Source organism: Trifolium pratense, linkage group LG3 (genome assembly GCF_020283565.1).
Source record: "Trifolium pratense cultivar HEN17-A07 linkage group LG3, ARS_RC_1.1, whole genome shotgun sequence".
In the NCBI taxonomy this organism is placed as follows: domain Eukaryota; kingdom Viridiplantae; phylum Streptophyta; class Magnoliopsida; order Fabales; family Fabaceae; genus Trifolium; species Trifolium pratense.
The window spans coordinates 8,340,892-8,360,474 of NC_060061.1; the positions used below are offsets into that span (position 1 = coordinate 8,340,892).

A 19,583-nucleotide genomic window follows, 5' to 3' on the forward strand; every position below is an offset into this window, starting at 1 on the left:
CAATTCTGGAGGCAAAATCAATTCTACTTTTGAGAAACCAAACAAGTCAGAATCAATTCTACACGTCCAGAATCAATTCTGAATGCTCCAGAATTAAAACCAAACATACACTAAGTATTAACACAACCAAATACACTCTCAAAGAATTAAATTGATGGTATAATAAAATCACATGCTTTCTAATCGCGTGGTTTACACGATTGAGTAGCGAGATCGCATCCATCATCATCATTCTTCCCATCTTCAAGGTTCCACCACTCTGATCGATCCCAAACCAAACCATTCAACTCTTTCTTCTACTCATTCATTCATACATACTAATCTTCATCGTTATCATTTTCATCACTTCTCACAAACTTAACAAACCTTCACACCCTCATTAGATCCATCGCTAAACCGCTTCATTTCATTCTCTCACTTTCTTATGATTTTCCTTTCTCTCTTCACCGATGCGTAACTATAGGGTTTTAATTTCCTCTTTTCATGATCTCAGCGTGATTTTCACGTGACATGGATTTTGGAACCAAATTAAACACAGTCGTTTTGAAAAATCGATGGTTGAATCTATTTGACGGAACTTGATTACTGTATATTTAGTGGAAATAAACGTTTTCAGTTTGTATTTGAAGTTTTTTTTTCTATTGTTGAAAAGTTCTGGAGAATTTGGAAATCATGTTCTGGAGGGAACGTGAGAGGGAGAATAAGGAACATAACGGTGGAGTGCTTTGTGGACAAGTTAGAGTGCTCGTTGTTGGTGATTCAGGTTCATAATTCTTATTTCTTATACCTTTTTTGTTGTTCTTAGCAATTTTTAGTGTATATATATATATTTGGTTATGCCGCGACAAAAATTGATTCTGAGCTAAGCACGGACACAAGCACGGACACTCCTCAGATTAGGCATGTTCCAGTGTCGTCTGACACCGCTGACACTTATGATTACACTGAATTATGTCATTTTTTCACATTATCATTGATGTGGACGTTGTACGTGTCTGTGCTTCATAGGTGTACGTGTCTGTGCTTCATAGATTCTGAGTAAAAGTGATTTGGATTTAAAGTGATTGATGTTTGGATTCATTGGTTGAACGATAAGTTTTAGGCTAAAAATCAATTGTAGAGGTGAAAACTGAAAATTCTAACTTCAAGTTAGAATGATTCTAGAGGTAGAATTAATTCTACTAACACAATTAAGATATGTTCACAATTAGTCTAATTTAATTTGAAATATATTGTGATTTTAACTCGGTGGATACAATACAAGTAAAACATTCTTTATGTACCTTAGAAACTAGCTAAGTTTAAAAGAGATTTATGAACTTTAGTGTGATTTTTTAGTGGGAATGGGAAATTTACAGATTGTGTGGTGCGGGAAAAAGTCCAATTGAATGAGTGAAGGAGGTTGTAATGTAGAGATCTTTTGGATTTGGAAGCAGTGCTGCTGAAAACCGTAGATCAGGGGATTAAGAAAAGTAATGATTGTGATGAAACCATTATAGGTTTATAATACTCGATGAAATCTTGTAGAGTTATTATTATTTTGCTAAAATTAGGCGTCACATATAGTGCATTATTCACAAGGTTGTAGAATATATTTATGTAGTCTGCTTTAGAGCATAGAAGGATAAAAGATCTACGATTCTACATTTTATTACATAAGAAACAAGTAGGAAGAAGGTGGAAATTTCTGAGAAACACTAAGTGGTTTGACAAATGTAAATTTCTTTGAACGTGCTTTCGAGACATATGCCATGAGCATTCACGTCATTCAAAATTAGGTTAACTTCATACACGGGTGAAGAAAATTAGCCGAGTCAAGAATTCCAGGACAGTAGTTTAACCTCTTACACGGGTGTTGGACTCCACAAAGTTTGGATTTATCGAGATTGTAGCTTTCCACTCTCACATATGGCATTTTTCTGAAGCTTTTAGATAAATTATGTTTTGTATTTATTGGCATGTGATTGCTTGCTCTGCCCCCTACTTCAGGACTCTCTCTAAACCCATTTTTCAGAGTATCTTAGTTGCAGATGTATGATATTATCTCATTCTTGCAGGTGTTGGGAAGACTTCTTTAGTTCACCTTATTGTTAAAGGTTCTCCCGTCGCTCGCCCTTCTCAGACAATTGGTTGTACAGTAGATGTGAAGGTAAGTATTCCACATTAAATGGTTACACATGAGAATACAGCGTTTCTGTTGTTCAATGTCTTCACCGAACGTCCTCTGTTTCATTTCCAGCATACTACTTATGGAAATTCTGGCAGCTCTTCAAGTAGCCTCAAAGGTGATTCTGAGAGAGATTTCTTTGTTGAACTGTGGGATGTCTCCGGACATGAACGTTACAAAGATTGCCGATCTCTGTTTTATTCACAGATTAATGGTGAGTAAAAAGTTCCTATTGTTTCAGTTTATAAACTGTATAACTGTTTACATTTGAAGGAAGTATTTATTGTTTGAACTTCATTTGCAGGTGTAATATTTGTTCACGATCTTTCACAAAGAAGAACAAAGACTAGCTTGCAGAAGTGGGCAGCTGAGATTGCTGCAACTGGGACATTTTCAGCTCCTTTGGGATCTGGTGGCCCTGGTGGCCTTCCTGTTCCGTATATTGTTATTGGTAACAAAGCTGATATTGTTGCAAAAGAGGGTACACGAGGAAGCAGTGGGAATCTCGTTGATGTTGCACGCCAGTGGGTCGAGAAACAGGGTTTGCTTCCATCCAGTGAGGAGCTTCCGCTGACTGAGAGTTTTCCTGGAGGTGGAGGACTTGTTGCAGTAAGCGACTCAACTTAAAATTATTTATGTCAGTTTTACAAGTTTGATATGGCACTTTGTATGATATAGATACTACTAGATAGTATGCTACCCCCATGAATAAATCTGATGTTAATGCTAATTATTAAGGAGTTTTAAGTATTAACCAGTATAGCTGCAAATTCATAATTTTAGCTGTGTGTTTTGTACTTTAAACCTGTCTGGTGTTTTCAAATGCATATTAAACGTGTTTTACACGTAGTTTTGATTTATTTTCTTACAACCATATCATTGTATGTGAATGGTACTTTAGACTTTAGACAATGGATGAAGTGAAACTTAATGATAACCTCATTGGCATTAATAAAAGTTTCTCTATGCTGCCCCTGTGTTGGATATTCTTAATTTATTTCAAATCATGTGAGCAGTTATTAGCATTATTAGAGAACAAACAAGTATTTCTACTCAGTGTTTAGAAGGTCTCTTTTATTTTGTTAGTTTGAATAGCAGAAGAGAAAAATTATTTCTATTTTCGACGATGTCCATTTATTGTTTATCTCTACCAAATACTAGATGAAATAGAACTATTTTGGAAGGGATATAATGAAACCTTTTGATCAGTTGTTCCCTACAGAAATTAACTGCTTATTTGACTGACGGGGACAACAAACAATAAACTTTAACAAATTCAATAAACTAATCAAATAAATTTATATTAATAGAAAATATAGATGCTACATAGTAATAGAAAAAAAAAATCTAAATAGCAATAAATATAAATAGATTTTGTATAACTTCTGTACTCTATAGAGAATATGGAATGTAGTATATAGAATTAAAAAAAAATAATAGATAGTGTGTTCTTATTCAAAACACCATGTGACCAAAGAATCGGTGTGTTCTTATTTACAACCATTTCTGTATTACTTCAAGGCTTGTATATTATGAATGACTTGCATTGAAACCTATCTTGATTAGAAGTAGGATATTTTTTTTAGTTCATTTTCAAAATCAAGAGGCTAATGGATAAAATTATATTTCTAACCATAGTTTCTTGAAGCGTATCAGATCATATTTTCTTTATAGTCACTCATTATGAATAATGAATTTAGCTCAATCACTACTGCATTGCCGACTGTGCTGTACTTGAGAAAATATTGAACTGGTGATGCTATACTATCTGGGAATCTCAATTTCTCATATAGTCATTCAAAACCTAAAGTATCAGTTGTGATTATGAAGTAAAAAATAATATTTGATGCATAGATCGGCCTTTCTTTTCTTTTTTCCAACAGTTGCTATGCAGTTCATTCTTCCTATATCAGTTTTAATTTTTTGTTGTTGGGATCTCTACAGGCAGCAAAAGATGCAAGGTATGATAAGGAGGCTGTGACTAAGTTTTTCCGCATGGTCAGTGATGTCTTTGATAATTTAATCCTTTATTTTTTATTTAATTTTCTGGGTTGTCATCTAAATTTTGTTGTACCTCTCTCATTTTAGTTGATTAGGAGAAGATATTTCTCAGATGAAATACCTGCACCTGCATGGTCCATTCCTACATCTCAAGGATCTTCTCAGCGTATAGATGAAAGTTTTATCGAAGATGACCAGTCTTATAATACAAGGTATTGTCAGCTTCTTTTCAAAAAATCATTTTCATATTTTGTGCCACTCCTTACAAATTTTATTGTTAATTGCAGTCGAAGCAGTGATCCATACAAGTATAACATGCTTCCCCCACTTCCGGCTCAACGCAATCTAACTCCACCACCTACACTCTATCCTCAACAGCCAGTTTCAGTCTCTGAAAGCTACAGCTTCCCTAGATTTTCTTTGTCTGGTTCCTCAGAAATGAGTGCTTCATCGAGAACAAAGCGATCAGATATAAATGTCTGAAGATCTTTATGTTTGCTAATTGGGCACTGCTATTGCACTGATATGTATTCTTTTACATGGAGCAAAGTTATGTTTGTTTTGATTCTTTGTTCCACTTGTAACCTGTCCACTGATTCATTCATTTTTTAGAGGCTTTCTCAGTGGGGAGAAGTATACTTGTTCAAAGTTTGGGGAGAATTTATTATATGATATATATATGGTCGATTCTTTAATATCATACCTTCTTTTTCTGCCATTGAAATGTTAAACAGTACTATGTGATACCCCAAGTCACTCAAGTGATAGATACCTTCTTTTGCATATGCCTACTAAAATTTCATCAATCAAATGTGGCTTTTTAGAACTTAAAATAGTTGGACATCATATTCGATTAGTATCATTGTAAATTAAGTATTTTCTTCGTGCAACTGCATAGACTAATCACTCTAGCCGAATAGAACCACAATGAGTGCCAAGTTTCTCCCTCAAGAGTTTTAACGCTATCACGTTCACAAGTCTTAATTCAACAAACTCAAGTTTGTTAGTTAAATTGAAAGAGACTCGAATCATCTCATTCAAGTGTTTATGAGTTTTATATATACTTCGAACAAGACCAAAGTTGAATCCAACCTAAACAAGAGAATGACCTAATTTTTGAGCACGTACGAAGTTGTGAAACCACCCAATATACCCACACATCTATGCTTATAAAAAGAGATATATTCTTCTAAGAAATGTACGCATTCTTCATATACTTGTCATTCTCTTCGAACTCTAACCGACTCGAGCATCTAGTCTTTATATGTTTAACATTTTAGACTAAAATTTAAATTTCAAAATTTACAATAAGAAATTTGAAAAGATAAACACATTTAAGCACATATGGAATATCAACTTCCCAAACACATTTTATATACATCATGCAGTCAAAATTTTAATTTAGTGTGTATTATTAACATGGAAGCTAAATCATGAATCATGATGATATAAGTTTTTTTAAAAAAAAAATTAATTTAGTATGGTTATAAGTCAAAACAACTCTTCCTTCAAAAAAAAAAAAGAGAAGTAAAAACAACTCCACTTCATAATAACTATTACTATCATATTTATTATCAAAAGGGTATTTGAAAACAATTTTTTTATTAAATAGAGGTATTCTGGAAATATCATTTTTCATCCATAAAAAAATAACATCATAAAATATACGTTATATAAGAATTATTTATATTTTGAAAGAAAATTATGGATATTCTTTTATGAAAAAAATGACCCAATCAATTAAAAAAACAATAAATATCAAGCGAAAGAAAAGTGGTGCAGAAAGTAAAAAGTACTCAAACAAACACTATAGGCCCAATTCTCGCACCCAAACAAAGTTTTCCCAATTAGCGGGAAGAAAAGAAAATAGAAAGACGGAAATGCAAATCGTCATTTTCACTCTTTCTCTCTCTCTCTCTCTCTCTCACTCACAAACTCTCGCAGGTTCGCTTTACTTGTTTTATTTTTATTTTTTCCCTTTCTTCTTTAATATGATTATTACAAGCATAGATTTACTGATTTAGAATACGTGTTGTGTTATTGTTAATAGTTCAATATTGTTCTTGCTGATTAGTTATTTGAATTCTAAACAATGAAAGCAATTAAAAAACTATACACAATACCAGTTGGTCCGGTGGTAATTGACGCTGAACTTTGTACGGAGACCACTGTTCGATCCCCCGTAACTGCAATCGGGAAGGGGCTGGATTGGAATCACTTGATGCCAGAACTGACCCCCCCGGACTAGATTAGGCGGTCCAGTATGTGGGCCGGATACTGGTGTTGAAAAAAAAAAAAAATTATACACAATTGTTCGCTTCAAGAGCTTATTGTCTCTTTGGTAGCAAGTAAAATTAATACTCAAGCTTCGTTGTTTTTGCGTATACTCAAGCTTTTTATTTCTTTTTGCAGTATGGATCGCATTAGTGAGAGGCGTGGCGTTGAAAATGAATGTCAAATTTTACAAACTTGTAACTCAATAAATTATGATGGTGATCATGAACCACCAAATAAGAAGCTTAAAATTGATAAAGATGGAAAAGAAATTTATGAATGTAAGACTTGTGGGAAAGTGTTTACTTGTGGTGGAAGATCAGGTATTTCTCGTCTAAACCAACATATTCTCGTATGTAAAGGGGTTATGAAATCTCGTATTGCCGAGCATTTCAACCTCAAAAAGATTGATCATATGATGGTTCGTGAATCGATTACTCAAATGACTTTAAAGCATTATCTTCCATTTCACTTTGTTGAGTGGGATGAATTTAGGGCATTTACCAAATTTGTTTCTCATAGTGAGGCTGAATTTCTTTCTAGAAATGCTGTTTCTGCTGATGTGATGAATGTTTACTTGCTTGAAAAAGATAAATTGAAAAAACAGCTGGCTGCAATTGAGGGTAGTGTGTGTTTGAGCTTTCGGTGTTGGCCTTCTTCTGCTTCTTCTCGGGGCTATTTTACTTTAACGGCTCATTTTATGGATGATCAATGGGATTTGAATGTCAAGTTGTTGAATTTTTGTCATTTAGATCATTCACATGATAATTTTGAGCTATCAAGGAATGTGATTGGTTGTTTGCAGGAATGGGGAATAGAGAAAAATATTTTTTCAATCACCATGGATAATTCCTCGGCTAATGATGACACCGACTTGCAAAACTTGAAAAATCAACTTTGCTCGCTTGATAGTTTGTTGAGAACTTTCATCACATCAGCAACAGCACCGTCTCTAGAGAAACATTTTAAGTGTTGTGCCTGTGTCTTGGATCTTATGGTTCAAGATAGTTTAAAGGTAGTAAGTGATGTATTGGACAAGATCAGGAACAATTTGAAGTATCTCAGTGTGTCAGACTCTAGGTTGAAACAATTTTGTCAATGTGTTGAAGAAGTTGGTGGCGGTGATGATAGCGATGGCTTATATTTGGATGTGCCTGGTAAATGGGTTTCTACTTACAGGATGCTTAAGAGTTCAATCAAATATCGCAGTGCCTTTGAACGCATGTGTTTGAAAGATACAACATATAGCCATTGCCCATCTAGCGAAGAGTGGGAAAGAGGAGAGAAAATTTGTGAATTCTTGATGCTATTTTATGAACTTACCACTATTATTACTCAATCTACTTATCCTACGTCCTTGGATCATTTAGATAAATTTTGTGGGATAAAGTTTTTATTGAAAAAAATGATGCTGAGTGAAAATGACAAGATAAGAGATATGGCTTCAAAGATGTTTAATGAGTATGACAAGTATTTTAGTGAATACAGCATGATTCTTGCATTTGGTTGTGTTTTAAATCCTTGTCTGAAGTTTGAAAGTTTGGAGTATGTATACGAAAGATTAGGTCATGATACAGAGACAGTAAAAGCAATGGTGAGCAATGTGAGGAAAGCTTTGTATACTCTTTTTAATGAATATGCCAACAAAGTTGCATCAACTTCAACTAGGTTTTCTTTAACGGGTTCTCGTTCTTCATCAACAACACGGGAAAAGGAGATGTACTCGATGGATCAAAAGTTTCAAGTATGTTTCTGTTGTGATTTTTTTTTGTTTTGTTTTGTCTTTCTGCTTATATATTTATTTTTTCTTTGATCGGAATTTTCATAGGAATATCTTGAAAAAAAGAGGCAAAAAAAATACGAAGGTGGCGTGACTCAACTTGATCTTTATTTGAAAGAAACAGGTCGATACTATAAAAATCCTTTAGAATATTGGAAGTCCAGAGATGATAAATATGACATCCTTGCGAGGATGGCTAGAGATGTGTTGAGCATCCCAATAATCACAGTTGCATCAGAATCGGCTTTTAGTCCTGGCAGTTGTATCTTGAACAAGTATAGAAACTGTATGGTTTCGGAAAATCTGCAAGCTCTCGCATGCTCTCATAATTGGTTATTTGGGTTCTCACCTAGTGGTAAATTTTATCGCAATTCATTTGTTTCCGATGAAGAATATATCATTGATTATTATCATTATATTAATCTTGGTTGTGATGTTAATAAACAGATCAATCTGAAGATGCGATCGAGGTTGAGGAGACAAGAAAAATTGACATAAATCTATCTAAGCAAGATTCAAAATGTCATTGCGTCTATGAGAACAACGCCGATGATTGATAGATTGGAAGGATAATTGCATGTTTGTTACATTTTTCAGTTATCACAACTATATCAGTATTCTGTTGTACAAATCTATTATGATTTGTTTGCTCAACAATGATATTTGCCTTAGAAGTTGACATTCATTCTAACACTAAAGTCATGAATCACATCCATACTTTATTTAATGGGTTTCCTTCTAAATTTTTCTAGTACCTCACCTTTTAGTTGATTAGTAGAAAGATACCTTCATCTATTGTTCATGGTCCATTTCTTCACCTCAAAGTTTTATTGAAGGTGACCAGTCTTATAAGTTTTTTAGGAGTATATTGGTGTGAAGTATATATTAATTATGCTTTTACGCCAAATAACTCGACTTGCCACCTTTAATGGAGTCTCTCATTCCATCAACAATTTTTGAATCCAAAAAGTTCGAACTCCAAACGCCTCTTATGTTTGTTCCACTGGAACCAATATAATATTGATCCAATAATAAATTTTAAAAATATATCATCCAATCTCGTTATAAGTAAAAGTAACTAACATCAAATTTAGGTGAATTGATACAATTAATCTTCATGATCTCATAAAAAAATAATTGTATTTTCAAAATAATCATTCATGATATTTATTACTGAAGAATTACATTTTATGAAGAAAAATAATATTAATTTTATAAAAAATTATTTATATTTTGCAACAAAATCATGATATGCTTTTTTTTTTATTGAGACGGGGAGACATGTTGAAATGGGGTGCAGAAAAGAAAACTACCCATTTTCTATATATTTCCAGCCGGGCCCATCCAAGCCCAGCCCAAACCCGTATGAAAGTCTATTGTAATTGTAAACAAAATCGTCATTTTCATTTCACTCTTCCGCTCAAAATCTCTCCCAGGTTCGGTTTTTTTTTTTTTTTTTTTTACTTTAAAATTCTTTGTTATTTTTAATAATAATTACAAGGATAGATTTACTTATTTAGAATCTGTATTGTTTAGCTGTTGATAATTTAATATTGTTGTTGCTTATTAGTTGCTTGAATCTAAGCAAGTATTGTTGATGCTTATTCTCTGATAACTTTCTGAAAATATGTTCCATTTTCATTTTATGAAACGTTTTCATTTTAACTTGCTAATAAACAGTTGTGACTGTCACATAAGCTTAACTTAGTTGGCAGAGATATTGCATGTAATATACAGAAATCAAAGTTCGAACTCTCGTACAATCACTTATTCATCTTAAAATTGAAATTCTATCCGTTAGGCTGCTTGACCAAAAAAAGAAAAGTGATTGAGAGACTTATGACATGTTAGCTAGATTTATGAAAATAATGAAGAAAAAAAAATATTTTGGTATTTTCATTGTTTCCATAAAATGCACAAAATTGTTCATGTTCATATCAAAGTGTCTATTATCTTTTTCCTTTTTTTTTTTTTTTCCCTTTTTTCTTTTTGTGGATATAGAGTCTATTATCTCTTTGTTAGCAAGTTAAATTAATACTCAGTGTCGTCTTTGTTTTTATTTATTTGCAGTATGGATTACATTGGCGGTGAAAATGATGGCCAAATTTTACAAACTGGTAACTCGGCATATTCTGATGGTGATCATGAACCACCAAATAAGAAGCTTAAAAGGTTTAATGTTTGGAACTACTATATTAAAATTCAAGAAGATGGAAAAGAAATGTGTGAATGTAAGGCTTGTGGGAAAATGTTTATTTGTGGTGGAAGATCAGGTATTTCTCAGCTAGATCAACATATTCCCAAATGTCATTTGATGATGAAATCTCGTATTGCCAAGTATTTCAAGCTTAAAAAACTTGAACACGTGATGGTTCGTCAGTCGATCACTCAAATGACTATAAAGCATTATCTTCCATTTCAGTTTGTTGAGTGGGATGAATTTAGGGCATTCACCAAATTTGTTTCTCATAATGAAGATCAATTTCTTTCTAGAGACGCTGTTGTTGCTGATGTGATGAAAGTTTACTTACTTGAAAAAGATAAATTGAAAAAACGGCTGGCTGCAATTAAGGGTAGTGTGTGTTTGAGCATTCGGTGTTGGACTTCTTCCGCTTCTTCTCGTGGCTATGTTACTTTAACGGCTCATTTTATGGATGGTCAATGGAATTTGAATGTCAAATTGTTGAATTTTTGTCATTTTGACCCTTCACATGATAATTTCGAGCTATCAAGGAAGGTGATTGGTTATTTGCAGGAATGGGGAATAGAGAAAAATATTTTTTCAATCACTATGGATAATTCCTCGGCTAATGATGATGATTTGTTAAACTTGAAAAATCAACTCAGCTCGCTTGATAGTTTGTTGAGAACTTTCATCACATCAGCAACAACACCATCTCTAGAAAAACATTTTAAGTGTTGTGCTCATGTCTTGGATCTTATGGTTCAAGAGAGTTTAAAGGTAGTACGTGATGTATCGGACAAGATCAGGAACAGTTTGAAGTATCTCTGTGTGTCAGACTCTAGGTGGAAACAAGTTTCTCAATGTGTTGTAGAAGTTAGTGGCGGTGATGGTGGCGATGGCTTGTATTTGGATGTGCCCGGTAAATGGGTTTCTACTTATATGATGCTTACGCGTGCAATCAAATATCGCAGTGTCTTTGAACGCATGTGTTTGAAAGATACATCATATAGTCATTGCCCATCGAGTGTGGAGTGGGAAAGAGGAGAGATAATTTGTGCATTCTTGAAGAATTTTATTGGACTTGCCAATATCATTCCTGAATCTACTTATCCTACATCCGATACTTATTTATATGAATTTTGGGGAATAGAGTTTTCATTGAAAAAAATGATGTTAAGTGAAGATGACAAGATAAGAGACATGGCTTCAAAAATGTTGATTGAGTTTGACAAATATTTGAGTGAATATAGCATGATTCTTGCATTTGCTTGTGTTTTAAATCCTTGTCTGAAGTTTCAATATTTGGAGTTTATTTACGAAAACTTAGGTAATGATATGGAGACAGTAAAAAATAAAGTGAGCAATGTGAGGAAAGCTATATATGCTCTTTTTAATGAATATGCCAACAAAAGTGCATCAACTTCAAGCAGGATACCTGTGAGGGATTCTCTTTTTACATCTCGGGAAAGGCAGTTTTGCGTATGTCTCTATTTTGTGCAACTTTTGTTTTTTCTTTTCCCTTTCATCTTGAATATTTATTTTGTCTTTGATTTAAATTGTCATAGGAATATCTTGAAAAAGAGAGGCAAGAAAAATATGCAGGTGGTGTGACTCAACTTGATCTTTATTTGAAAGAGAAATGTATAGATGATACAAATGTTTTACAATATTGGAAACGCGATCGAGAATATGATATCCTTGCAAGGATGGCTAGAGATGTGTTGAGTGTCCCAATAATTGCAGTAGCATCAGAATCTGCTTTTAGTCATGGCATCAGTATTTTGAACAAGTATAGAAGTTGTATGGTTTCAAAAAATATGGAAGCTCTTATATGCTCCCATAGTTGGTTATTTGGGTTCTCTCGCCTAGCGGTAAGTTTTATCGCAGTTGGTATACTATTTTAGAATTTGTTTCTCCTGATTAATATATCATTGATAATTATCATTATATTAACCTTGTTTATAATATCAATACACAGACAAGTTTGTAGATTACATCAGGAGGCAAGAAAAATTGGCATAAATCTATCTAAGAAAGATTCTTAATGGCACTGCTTCCATTAGAACGGAGCTGAAGATTCATAGATCGGAAGGATGATCGATTTGGTTGGTTTCTTTCTGCATGTAGACTCGTTACTTGATGTGGCTACTGATATTTTGCTTAGACATATAATATTTAGTAGGTGTTTATAATCTTAAGGTACGTTAGAATTTGATCAAACATGAGGGATTTTGTTTGGGATCTTGTAACGCAAGGCACTTTACCAAGTGTACCTAAATGATCCAAGAAAACAAATGTTGAAATTTTTTGCTACAACTTCACAAGATGTGATGAAGAAAAAGAAGCAAGATTTATTTAATTAGGGGAATATGTAGATGTGAAAACCAAGTGTAATATTGATTTTATATTTCTTGTGTGGCAGAGTCTATGCTACATGTTGGTTATATTTTCCATTTAGAATGGATTTGTAGATTTTTCACAACTTAATTATGATTAGTATTCTATTGTAAAAATCTATTATAGTTTTTATTTTTTTACAAAAAAATCTATTATGATTTGCACCTCTCCTATTAGTTGATTAGTAGAAATTGTTTCTATGATGCATTTTAGTAATTGTTTTTCCATGCTGAAAATCTGAGATATTTGCTTGTATATGAGAAACGTCGATCTTCTTGTGATGGCGAGATTGATAAGACCAGAGTACTAAGACTTTGTTTGCGAGTTTGGAGGGAAGGGGAGGTGGGAGTTTTGAAAAATTGGAAGGAGCAAATAGAAAGTATAGGATATTTGGGAGACGAGAGCTATTGAAGATTCATTTTCCTTCATAATGCAAAATTGCCTTAATTTGAAGGAACTAACCAATTGTATTGGACGAGGGTTTTGAAAAGTATATGAACTTTTTAAATTTAATCTATTTTTTAAATTCATTTATTATTCTCTACAAAAATACTCAAAATATGGAAGATTTTTCTATTTCCCTATACTTTCTTCAAAGTAAAGCCCTCTCCTTTCCTTCAAATTCATAAACAAGTGTGTCTAATTTGAGTTGAAAATGATGAGAATACTTGGTTTTATTGGAGGGGATAAGAGAAGAGGGAAGAGATTAATTTAAATTTTAGGTATTTGATTAAATTTTATGGAGGGGAGGAGTGCAAAAAACTCTTATAAACCAAAAGTGGGAAGGATTTAGAGGGGAGAGAGTATTTAGGTAAAATTTAGACTTGTCATCTTATTTAATGTGATTTTAACTATTACTAACTTGATAAATTAATTTGACACTTTTTTCCATTAAAATCTTCAATTTCCCTGTCGAGCTAAACATAATAGTCGAGTTCAGATCCACTCTATTTCCTCTCATATTTAAAGCATAGTGTTTTGTTAAAAAAAATATGCTTTGGTTCTTCTTTTTATTATTGATTTACAATTTTTGTTTCCATTTCTAAATATAAAAATATAATTTGTTTCTTTACTATTTTAATTTTTCCAGAAATTGTTTCACCAGTGAATTAAATTAAGTTCAGTTTTTTGGGCTTAGCTCCTCTTTGTTTCACCAGAGAAAATGTTTTTTCTATTACTGTGGATAATGCTTCAACTAAAGATGACGACTTGCAAAACTTGAAACATCGACTTTGTTCGCTTGAAGGTCTGTTGAGTAATGGGGATTACTTTTATTATAAGTGCTGTGCTGGTGTTTTGGATTCTATGGTTCAAGAGAGTTTACAGATAGTAAGTGACTTATTGGACAAGATAAGGAATAGTGTGAAGTATGTGAGTGTGTCAAACTCTAGATTGAAACAATTTTATCAATGTGTCGAAGAAGTTTTATCGCAATTGGTTCAATTGTTTAGATTTTGTTTCTCGTGATTAATATATTTTCGACTACTATCATCATATTAACCTTGGTAATATCGATACAGATCAATACGAAGATGTCATTGCGTCCATGCGAACCTGACTGATGATTCATAGAGTGGAAGGATAATTTGGTTGGTTTCTTTCTTCATACAGACTTGTTACTGAATGTGGCTACTGATTTTTTGTTTGCATATAATATGTAGTTGGTGTTTATGATCTTCAGATACATTGGTGTTTGATAAAACATGAATTCGGAAGCTCTAGCTTAACTGACAAATGTTAATATTGTTAGGTCGAATTCGAGCATCTTTACCTAATTTGAATTCATTCAGAACTTTGTATTATGTATGAGTTGTCATTGAAAAATTATTTTAAAGGATTATACGTTTCCAAAAATATATAATATAAGAATGGTTATAGTGTTTGAAATATTCAAATATTTACACGACATGCAAGATGGGAGTCCCACGTAGACATAACGTGTTAGAAGAATAGATTGAGCAAACTACTAACTACCAAAACCAGCCATATACCTTATGATGTGTTTCTCTTTCTCTCTAATCTTCAACAATTAATTTTTAATTAGCATGGAAAATAAATTGATTAACAGAACAACCCTGTTTTTCCTTCTTTTTAGCATCTTGTTAATCCTTCAATTCCAACATGTAACCTCTGATGAAGGTGGCCAAAATGTTGCACAAGATTATCCAGGAAAACCACTCTTTTCCAAGATATTGATGGACACTGTTTCTCTTCTCAGAAAATCACATGAAAGTTCTTGGGAGAAAATCAAAACTGTCATCCATGATCTTCAGATGCAGTTTTCACCACCAACTTTGGAGTAAGTTCATTTTTAGTATTGAATCACCAATTTAATCTTCAGATTATATATAAGATCACACAATTTCGTCTCTAAACTAAACAATTTTATAATGATATATAGAGTTTAAAGATATTTTTAAAGATCTAACTATTATGATTGATTTGACCGTTAGAGTTAGCTTGAGATGTATTGAATTAAATCTTAAATATATAACTAAATTAACCAACTCAAAATGATTCGTGTTAAGAAGTCTCACAAATGTGAGATAGTCTGAAATATGAATTTATAAGTAAGAGACAATCCTCACCTTACAACGTAGGTCGGTGATATGTATATTTTTTTTTTTTTTAGTTTCAGGGGTGCTGGAAATGCAGAACATGATGGTATGAAAGAAGCAGTTGGGAAAAGTTTCGACAAAAGCAAAGAATCAGTTAAAGAAACTGCTAAAACAGCAGCAGAACTTGTTGGAGATGCAATTCATAAGACAACAGAAAAAGTGAAAGATAGTTCTGAAACTGACAAGGAATCTAAAGCAGAACTTTGATCAAAATAGTTATTTTTTTTTTCTTGTTCTTATTTTAGGGACATTTTAATCAAAATTCAAAGCTGTTGTTGTAGGAGATTGCTATCTTTGTATTGTATGAAACAAGTTCTTTGTTTGTTTCATACCTTTTCCTAATTTCGACCAATACATGGAAGAATGTTAAAAAAATGTTCCCTCAATACTACTATATAATAGCAATTCAATGAATATTGTAACATTTTTTCATCCTATGCTTTTAATAAAAAAACATGTTAACATGCAACATAAATTTACCTCTACATCTTTCTCTTTCCCTTATGGTTCAACAACATTTGTCCTTCAACTTTCAGTTTATGATTTTCTTCAAAAGGAGGCTTCCCACTTATGGTTTCCAATTGATCTTCTGAATTCATCTTCATCGTTTGCAGTTTCCAACGATCAGAGTCCAGATGTTTCTATGTTTCTGAATTTGGATTCAATTTCTGCTGATGATAACTCTATCTCGGTTGATGTTGATATTAAAGTTTCAAACGCAAAATTATGTTTACCCCCTTTTGCAAAAGGTCAATTTTGACCTATGAAGTACGGACACCTGTATGATTAGGCGTGTCGCGGTGTCTGACACGTGTCGGTGTCAGACACTCGTATGACACTCTTCCAACACGTGTCGGATAGCTCATATCGGTGTCGGAAAAAGGTCAAATTTTCCTTTACTTTGACATTTCTTTGACCGGTATCCGACACCTGTAAGACATTCGTACGACACATGTTGGACAAGTGTCCCAAAAAAATTACTTTTTCTTTGCTTATACTCTCTTTGCATATATATATATATATATATATATATATATATATATATATATATATATATATATATATAATTATAAGATGAAGAAAAAAAATTGATGTGGCAACTGAGTCATTTATGTTATGACTTCCCACATCAGCGTTGACTTGATCAAAATTGACCTTTTGCGAAAGGAGTAAACATAAGGGGCTAAAAGCGTTATTTTAAAACATACGGGACCAAAATCGCAACTATCTAAAACTTAGGGGGCCAAAAGTGCAATTTAGCCAACATTTTATCGCCCAAGACTGAAAAGTGTAAATATTTGAGGCTTGAATATCACATTGGTCCTGTATGTTCCCGCTTTTTTAGTTTTAGTTTATGTATTATATTTTTGTTTAAAAAGTCCCTGCATATGCAAATCGTGTGGGTTTTTGATTCGTCCCTCCCGTTACAAAAATGCTGACGTGACCAACGGCTTGACATGTGGCAAATGAATGACCAAAACCAAAAATTTTAGATTAATGAAGGACCAAAAACAAAAAAACCAATTTTTTTGGAAGACATTTGACGGGAGGGATGAAAACCAACATGATTTGTACATGCAGAGACCTTTTTAAATAAAAAAAACAATACATGGACTAAAACCAAAACAACGAAAACATACCGGAACCGATATGATATTTAAGCCAATATTCAATATCTCAAATGAATAAATACATTTACTTTTATTTTAAATAGTTTACATGTGTCTTAAAGACGAAGGTTAATATGGAGTGAAAAAAATTAGAAGAAATATATAAGTGTCCTTAGTAAAGAAAGAAAAGGTTAAGTTCGGCATACCTCAACCATTTCTTTAGAAGAAATATCCAAGTGAAAGATTGGTTCATCAAACACAAGCAGACAAAAATATTTTGAATTTTTCAATTCATTGATTTCCACCATTAATTAATAAAATAAAACAAATATTCGTCAATTTCTAGGCGTGACTCTATTTATTAATTTTTCAATTGCTAGAATTATTCCATAATTTTTGTTTAAAGAAAAAGAATTATTCCATAAATTTGTTGTTGAAATTATTCCATAATTTAAATAAATAAAAGGAATTATTCCATTTGTACCAAAAAAAAAAAAAAGAATTATTCCATAATCAACCGGGACCTACTACTACTAGTCAAAAATCTGTTATCAAATCAGATTCATTGGCTAATTATTAGTTACTACTGTACTACAGTAATCACAATCAAACAATTCTCTGCTGCCTAAAAAAAAGAAAAACAAAACTCTACAATTATTTTACTAAATATTATTTTTGAAAAGGCAATTATTTTAACATCATGTTAACCAGTGCTTCTTGAGCACCAATTACTAATTAGGAAATAAATTAAAAAAAGTCCTTTTAGAATTGAAAATAATATATTTTTGTATATTTAAAAAATTGATTATACAAATTCTAAAAAAATTAGCATATTTAATCCTTTAACTAGTGTCCATGACATGTGGTATTAGTTAGCATTTTTTTTTTTAATTTAATGATAAGACTTAATCGATTATAGTTTCACAAATATTAATAATTAATTCTAGGCAAAATTACTATAGTCACTTAATTTAATATCAGGAGTCTTTTATCTTTTTTGTGAGATTTAAGTCATTTTTCGTTGTTTGCATATGAATTTCAAGATTCAAATCTATAATTTTATTTTTATGTGTGCCCTTAATCATAAATATATGTTTTGCCTCAAAAGAAAATCATAGATTTGAAGCTTCAAAAATCATATGCAAACATGAACGAAAGACCAAAAAAGATAAAAGCGGTGAGAAAAAAAAGATAAAGAACTAAATTATTATTTGAAATTAAGCTAAGAAACTAAGAGCATATTTTTGCTTTATTAATTCAACAATGTATGTCTACTCGTCTCAATTCAACTGACAAATTCAAATATTGTTAGACTGAATATCGACAAATGTTAATAATGTTATGTCCGACACCGTCAAATATTTTTAAACTTAGAACCTCAAAATTATGTGTATGAATTTAAGTGATTTTTGACACTTTGTCTCGGACTTTTTTTTTTTACTAGCTGAAGCGCAAAAAATATAAAGAGAATATTAAGGGCTAAGATAGGGAAAACATGTAGCAGGGCCCTTCCCTAGGGCGAGAGATTAACGTTCTGATGTTAATTCCAAGTTTAATAAACATGTAACAGGTACTAAGATATGAGATGGGGATATGGAATGGAAGTAAAGCCAATAAGAACGCCAAATCCAACGTTGCACACTGCTCAACAACGTCCAAAAGAACCAATACAACAAGAGAAGACAATGAACCCTTGTGAAGGGATACATCATATCATATGTTCATAAATAGAGGAAGTTTTTAATTTGTAATGCAATTTTATAAAAATCAATTATGTCCAATTTAAATTTTAATATAATGTTAGAATTTACCTAAGAATCTTTGGACTAACTATTATCAACACATTCATTCATGCTCATGTTTACCACCTTCCAAATTTTAATATCCCCTTCAATAATATACTAAAATATAAGAGTAATAGAACTTGAATCTTACATTTTTAACTTTTTTAACCTTAGGAGGTGTTTGTTTCAAGTATAAAAATAATATTTCTGGAAATATATGGGTAGTGGCTAGAAATAAATTCCGTTTTTTTTATGAATTAGTCTAGTGACTGAAAATTCCACTTGTATAAGTGGGATGACTAAGGTTCGAACCCCGGCCTCCTACATATATGATGTAATATCTTTGTCAACTGAGCTAAGTTCGCGAGACATAAAATTCCCATTATTATTTTCAAGGATTATTATTCCTGAGTATAAAATTAACAGCCTTGAAACAAACACCCCCTTAGTTTAAATTAGTTGAGCTATTCATTTGTTCTAACATTTTCATAAAAACTAACTCAAAAATGATAAAAATGATTTCTTAATAATAATAAATAAGATTTAATTATATCTTTAGTCTCATATTTTATTGCCCTCACAAAGCAAAATAGGGTTAGAAATTAATAATTTTGGTAGTAATCAATTTTATTATATTAAAAGCATATTGATTTTGAGTGATTTACATATAAAATGCAATGTCGCTACCCACGAAATTAAGGTGACGTCCACATATATGACATAACATGGCGACCAATAGATTGAATTGAATATATGAAATAGGCAGG

The 19,583-nt window shown here is 32.2% G+C and overlaps 2 protein-coding genes across 2 annotated transcripts; both read left to right on the plus strand.

Moving 5' to 3' along the window:
• The first annotated feature begins 144 nt into the window (after window positions 1-144).
• LOC123913987 (small GTPase LIP1) lies at window positions 145-4,886 on the plus strand. The gene is made up of 7 exons (XM_045964940.1): window positions 145-763; window positions 2,058-2,149; window positions 2,240-2,381; window positions 2,472-2,776; window positions 4,112-4,165; window positions 4,256-4,380; window positions 4,456-4,886. Exons 1-7 carry the CDS (start codon window positions 673-675, stop codon window positions 4,649-4,651), a joined length of 1,005 nt encoding a protein of 334 aa, XP_045820896.1. The 5' UTR covers window positions 145-672; the 3' UTR covers window positions 4,652-4,886.
• A 9,872-nt stretch (window positions 4,887-14,758) lies between these two features.
• Window positions 14,759-15,964, plus strand: LOC123913989. Its single transcript, XM_045964941.1, has 2 exons — window positions 14,759-15,103; window positions 15,437-15,964. The coding sequence occupies exons 1-2, from the start codon at window positions 14,850-14,852 to the stop codon at window positions 15,627-15,629; spliced, it is 447 nt and encodes a 148-aa protein (XP_045820897.1). The 5' UTR covers window positions 14,759-14,849; the 3' UTR covers window positions 15,630-15,964.
• The last annotated feature ends 3,619 nt before the right edge of the window (window positions 15,965-19,583 follow it).

Bases quoted from the DNA above. Each gene is read 5' to 3' on its own strand.
- LOC123913987 (XM_045964940.1), top strand. From the start codon at position 673: ATGTTCTGGAGGGAACGTGAGAGGGAGAATAAGGAACATAACGGTGGA. The intron at 2,150-2,239 runs GTAAGTATTCCA...TTTCATTTCCAG, and splicing joins GTTGTACAGTAGATGTGAAG to CATACTACTTATGGAAATTC. The intron at 2,382-2,471 runs GTGAGTAAAAAG...CTTCATTTGCAG, and splicing joins GTTTTATTCACAGATTAATG to GTGTAATATTTGTTCACGAT.
- LOC123913989 (XM_045964941.1), top strand. From the start codon at position 14,850: ATGGAAAATAAATTGATTAACAGAACAACCCTGTTTTTCCTTCTTTTT. The intron at 15,104-15,436 runs GTAAGTTCATTT...TTTTTTTTTTAG, and splicing joins TTTTCACCACCAACTTTGGA to TTTCAGGGGTGCTGGAAATG.